The sequence below is a fragment of the Theobroma umbraticum genome, unplaced genomic scaffold (assembly GCF_002168275.2).
Source record: "Theobroma umbraticum cultivar Fairchild unplaced genomic scaffold, ASM216827v3 scaffold_95.0, whole genome shotgun sequence".
NCBI lineage: Eukaryota > Viridiplantae > Streptophyta > Magnoliopsida > Malvales > Malvaceae > Theobroma > Theobroma umbraticum.
The window spans coordinates 2,989,165-2,995,691 of NW_018397257.1; the positions used below are offsets into that span (position 1 = coordinate 2,989,165).

The following is a 6,527-nucleotide window of genomic DNA, read 5'->3' on the forward strand; positions in this document are numbered from 1 at the left end:
GGGTCAATCAGTCATGACAAAAGTTTCTAAAGCATGACACCAAAATCAAGTCTTTATCTACCAAAAGAAAAACCTTTTTACCAAATTAGCAGCTGCCACTTCTTTTTTAGATCGCCACTGCTCATAATTTCACCCACTTCTCTTTCAGCATCTTATCTTACCTTAATGTACCCTTTCATTACATGTTTACTTCCCAGTCACAGTGTTTTTTGTGATTTATTTGTAAAACCAGAGAGAGATGTCACACCTTTCAAGAGAGAGTAGGGCAGGAGCTCTAAAATTAGCATGGGAAATTAAAATAAAATAAAAAAAGAATAAATATCATCCACTAACTAAATCCTATATAAACCATGGCCACTTTCTTGTTGCAAACAAACCAGTTCATTCTAGAGAAGATTTTAAAACAGTGATTGATTCCCTCCCTCTTTCTCTGCATAAAAAGCCTCATCTCATTCCAGCTTCTAAATTTGCTCTGAAAACACATGGCTAGATACTACAGAGATTCATTCTTAGACTATCTGTCACTTCCACCTCTCCACCTATGTGTCTTTGTTTCCATCCTCTTTTTTGTACTGGGTTTTTCCTGGTACATAAACTACGAGTCCATGTTTGAGGATTTCATCAACCAGCTGAAATTCTTCCTCATGCTGTCCCCGGTTGTTCTGCTGCTTCTCGTTCACTGCTTCTCAGGGAGCGTTCCTTTCCTTATTCCACTGCCGGAGCAAGATTCACTTCACAGAGCAGGAGGGTCGCCATGGGGGGTGGCGCTTGTGCTTGTGTTCCTTCTATATATGATCTCTTATCAATCTTCTTTTCAAGAGCGTTGGTTCCCACTGGGGACTAAATAATGATCAAGAGACATGTATATGTAACCTTGGGGGTGTCTTTTTTTTTCTGTGTAATATTTGTAATAGAGACATTTTGCGATTGAGCTTGGCTTGTCTTTTTGGTACACAAGACTTGCTTTTGTATCTTTCCAGTATATTATATGTTGTATGTAGCTTTGTATTTTGGTCAGATTCTATATGTAGAAGATCTTATGGAATTTGCTGTGTTGATATGTATATTGATTTCATCTGTTGTTTCTTAGGTTTATAACTCTGGTAATCTCGTAGTTGATTCAGAGAATTCTTTACCGTAAATCATTTCTCTGATTGTTGGATGGGTTCATGGATGCTTAATTCAATCCATCTTTGATTTGACTATGGTGAAGATATCCGTAGATAGCTTAATTGGACCTTTAAAATTTTTCTATAAGTTTGACTAACATGTTTAAAATTGACCTTGAGATAATTATTAATTATTTTTGAAGTTATTACTTTGCTCTTGCATTTGATTTATGAATGTTTTATATTATGATGTTAAATGCACTAGATACAAACGCATGCATATTTTTTACCTACATACATAATACATTTGTATATATAAACTAGCACATGTTCAAGTGCGTTCTACCTCAATATGTATTACTCTTTTTTTTTTGATAGGTAGTAGTATATAATCGATAAAAAGAGGGGGAATGCTTTCTTGAGTCCCACATTTATACAACTCAACAAAAAATGCCACCTCCAAAAGCTGTACAAGTAAACCCCTCACCCAAAAAGGTAATCAAACAATAAAAGAGATCCCTATTTAGACTGTATTAGGATAGTCTTAAATTTTAATATGATTAGAATTGTTTAATTCTAATTAAACTAGTATACTTTCTTTGAGATAGTCTTTAAATCTAGTTAGATTAGTCTGACATATCTTAATTATATTAGAATTAAATTATTGTATTTGGCACTATAAAAAGATCCTATGGGGTGAAAGAATAGTTATCACTTAGATTTAAAAAAAGTAATTTGGGAGTACGTGGAAAAAGAGTTGTGAGTTTGAGATTGTTCTAATAATTTCTAGATTTTTTTTAATGAGTCTTTCTCTGTTATTGTGCTTGTAGATGTAAGTTATCAAAAGACTGAATCACGTAAATTCTTATGTTCTTGTGGGTGTGCTTAATTTCTTTTTTTATTTATTTTATTGATTGGATAAAATCTTGAGTAACTTTTTAAAGATAATTTCTCAATTTTCATGACAAATTGGTATCAGAGCTTCAAAGTCTTAATTCAATTTGAATCTCGTAATGGTAACTTTATCAATGAAGTATGAGATTGAAAAACGATTTCAGTCTATGACGTGTTAAGGTACATGCATTGTTAATCCAATAAAAACTGTTGAAAGCATTTAAATAAAAATACCATTTTCTTTTGAATTTATTTGATGGTGAGAAAGATGACCTTATGGAAAAAGTACATAGTGTTATTTTTCTAACTTCATCTGACGAGGTGTTAAGAGAAGTCATGGATAAAGAATCTGCTACTGCAATGTGGTTTAAACTCTAGAGTATTTGTATGACTAAATCCTTAACGAATCAGCTTTATATGAAGCAACGATTGTATACTCTCAAGATGTGTGAAGGAACGTCCATTAATGCACACATTGATGAATTTAATAGAGTTATTCTTGATTTAAAGAATACTGATGTTAAAATTAAGGATGAAGACCAAGCTTTAATTCTTCTAGGTTCTTTACCTCCATTGCATGAAAACTTCATGGATATTATGTTATATGGTTGAGATATTCTCACTTTCGAGGATGTATGTGCATCTTTAAATTTCAAGAAATTGAAGAAGAAAGTTGGTGGTATTCAGAATGAAAATCAAGCAGAAGGCCTGATTGTGAATAGAGAAAAAGATAAAGAAAAGGGCTTAGACAAAAAAGGTAAATCTACAGCAAAAAAGAAAACTTGCTGGAATGGTGGTAAGAAAAGGCACTTTTATCAATATTGTACCAAATTCAAGAATGATGAAAAGATCAACAAGTCTGAGAATACTGCAAACGTGGCTGGAGATGACTTTAATACTTTTGGAGAAGTTGACAGTGTTCTTGCAGTTACTATTAGTAACTTGGTGGATATATGAATCTTGGATTTAGCTTGCTGCGTCCATATATGTCCTAGACATGATTGGTTTACAGCTTATCAATCTATTGATATGGGCACTGCATAATCAAGAGATGATTTCTTTCTCTCAATTGTTGGGATTGGTACAATTCGGATCAAGATGTTTGATGGTATGGTAAAGACACTTGAGGTGAAACATGTTTCTGACATGAAAAAGAATTTAATATCCTTGAGATTGTCAGATAAAAAAAGCTACAAATATAGTGGCCAAGATGGTGTCTTGAATGTATTTAAAAAAGCAATAACTATCATAAAGGGCAACTTATATAGTGACCTTTATCATCTAGTGGGAAACATAATCATTGAAAATGTTTCTGTGGTCTCATCTAATGATCTTGAAGATGATGTAACATGTTTATGGCATATGAGGTTGGGTCATATGAGCGAGAGAAAGATTAGAAAACTGAGTAAGTGTGGTTTGTTGTGTAGTCAAAAGACTAGGAAACTAGATTTTTGTGAGCAACATACAATGAAATTTAGCACTACAACTCATTAAACTAAGAGTGCAGTAAACTACATCCATTTAGATTTGTGGAGTCCTTCTCTAGTGACATCATAAAATGGATCATTATATATGTGGACTTTTATAGATTATTTTTCAAAAAAGGTGTGGATGAATTTTTTGAACGCTATAAGTGAAATGTTGACCAGATTTTTGCATTGGAAGGTATTGATCTAAAAGCAAACTAAGAAAAAATTGAGAGCTTTCAAACAAATAAAGCTCTAGAATCTTGCAAAGGTGAGTTTGGTCTGTTTTGTACGAATGAGGAAATCGTTAAACATCACATTGTTGTTAAAACACCACATCAAAATAGTGTTACAGAATGGATGAAAAGAATAGTTCTTGAGAGAGCAAAATACATGTTCTCTAATGTTGGCCTAACCAAAGTATTCTGGATAAAAGCTATCAACATGGCTTGCTACTTGGTCAATCGGTCTCCATCAACTGCAATTGAATTTAAGACTCCCAAGGAAGTTTAGTCTCATAAGCTTTGCTGATTACTTTATATTAAGAGTATTTGTTTATCCCGTTCATGCTCATGTGAATGATGGTAAATTTGAGTTAAAGGCAATAGAGTGCATATTCTTAGGTTAGCATATGGGGTGAAAGGTTATCAGATATGGTATACTGATTTTAAGTCCCTTAAGTTTAAGGTGAGTCAGGATGTTACCTTTGACAAATCTGCATTACTATGTGGGATCAAGTTTAAAATTGTGAACACATTAAACTAGGAAGTTGGCAAGCTGGTGAAGCTTGAAATCAATGTTCTTGGGATAGTGTGAGATGATAGTGAAATCTAAAGTGAATTGCAAGAAGTGTAAGAATTGGGATCTCAACGAAGCATTACTTGTATTGATGGTGATTGTGATTCTTATGTTTTATCTATGGAAGTATAGATTGAATGAGCCTTACTTTAATCATGAGGCAATTACATATGTCGAGTCTTTTAAGAAGATTAAGTCTTTACACTGGGATCAAACACGGGAGCTTGTGAAAACACGTAAAGGTACCATTGATGTTGGCTTAATGTGTGAAAGAGGTGCAAACAGTAGTTGTAATATGGTTAGTTTCTCCAATTCAGATTTTATTGGAAATTTAGATAGTAGAAGATCTCGAATGAGATATGTGTTCATTCTTTCAAGGTTTGCAATCACTTGGAAAATAGTATTTGCTTCGTCTACAATTGAAGTTGAATGTATGACTGTGATCGAGGTAGTGAATGAGGTTTTATGGCTTCAAGGCTTGGCTAGTAATCTTGGTTTTGGACAAGCATATATGCTTGTGTTTTGTGATAGTCAAAGTGTTACATACTTGACTAAAAATCAAATGTTTCATGAGAAAATCAAGCACATCTAAGTCAAGTATAACTTCGTTTGAAGGATTGTTTCTAGATGTGAGATTGTAGTGAAGAAAATAGCCACAATTAAAAATTCGGCAAATATGGTGACTAAGTTCTGGGATAAAGTTCAAGCATGTTTGGGGCATTAGTGGTATCGACAGAGATTGATCGGTAAAATAGACCTTGGTGAATTCAACCCTAAGGAGAAGATTTGTTAGGATAGTCTTGAATTATAATATGATTAAAATTGTTTAATTCTCATTAAACTAGTATACTTTCTTTGAGATAGTTTTTAAATTTATATAGACTAGTATAACATATCCTACTTATATTAGGATAAGATTATTGTATTTGGCACTATAAAAAGATCCTATGGAGTTGAAGAATAGTCATCACTTAGATTTAGAGAGAATGATTTAGGTATACTTGGGATAAAGGTTGTGAGTTATAATCTTTTGATTTTTCTCTTAGTGAATCTTTGTCTATTATTGTGCCTATGGACGTAGGTCATTAAAAAACTGAATGATGTAAATTCTTATGTTCTTGTAGATGTGCTTGATTTTTTTTTCTTTCTTTATTCTATTGATTGGGTAAGATCTTGGGCAACATTTTGAAGATAATTTCACAATTTCTACAACAGAAAACATCTCAAGTAGTAGAAAGATAAAATGAGAGTCAGAAACACGTAAAACCAACCACTTGGAAACACAAAACACACAAAACAAGGAAAACAACGGAACGACATTTACAACCAACATAGGAGAAAAGAAGAAACACATGAGAGGCAAGGAAATGCCATCCTCCACAGTCATCACCCTTGTAAGTAGCATGATTGCAAGAGTTTTAGTGGGAGTTCTTCCTTGCACCTCACCCAAATTAAGCCATATAAGCTTTTTCCCCCTCTGGCCCCCTCTTAGCTAGGGAGTTCGCCTCTCCATCGACAAAGCAAGAGATGTGATGGATCTCTCAATGTGGGACGCTCTTAAGTAGATCCATAATCTAGATGACAATACTCTTAACCTTCCATGGTACTACTTGCGGGCAAAAAGACCACTTAACCATATTTAACGAGTCACACTCAAAAATTAGGTTATGATCAACCAAAGTTGAGGTCACAAACAAGAGTAAGGTGTCTTTCACAACTAGCAATTCTACCTCAGTATTAGATATATAGTGAGTAAAATTTAGACATACATACATATGTATATATAATAATTGATAAAATTTAATTTTTTTATCAAGTTCATGTAACTTTATCAAGTAATTAAATATTAATTAAATTTTTTGATTTTATTGTAATTAGAAACTATTGTGAACAGACAATTTACAAATAAAATAAAACTCGTTACTTTACGTTAAAAATGTGAAAATATGTGCTATTAATTCATTTTAAATTACAAATTTGAAATCTAAATAAATGATTTTTTCTACTTGTAATGATTTAATAATAATAAATTGACAATATAGGTGTACAATATATTAAAAATATCAAAAGTGATATTTTTAATCAAATGACCAATCAATCATCATCCAAGCAAATGGAAACGTAATCGAACAATAATACATACATCCAATAGAAAAAATTTTAGCGTGATTTGACCTTTCAAGTTGCTTATATTCAGATATGGGAGAAAATATGCATCGTTAATTGTACAGAATTAAAATCAACAAGTAAATTATAGCGA

The 6,527-nt window shown here is 32.6% G+C and overlaps 1 protein-coding gene across 1 annotated transcript; it reads left to right on the top strand.

Moving 5' to 3' along the window:
• Nucleotides 1-208: 208 nt before the first annotated feature.
• LOC110412707 (uncharacterized) lies at nucleotides 209-1,045 on the top strand. The gene has a single exon (XM_021423319.2). It carries the CDS (start codon nucleotides 483-485, stop codon nucleotides 846-848), a length of 366 nt encoding a protein of 121 aa, XP_021278994.1. The 5' UTR covers nucleotides 209-482; the 3' UTR covers nucleotides 849-1,045.
• Nucleotides 1,046-6,527: the final 5,482 nt, after the last annotated feature.

Excerpts from the sequence above, each read along its gene's own strand:
- LOC110412707 (XM_021423319.2), top strand. The coding sequence starts at position 483 with ATGGCTAGATACTACAGAGATTCATTCTTAGACTATCTGTCACTTCCA.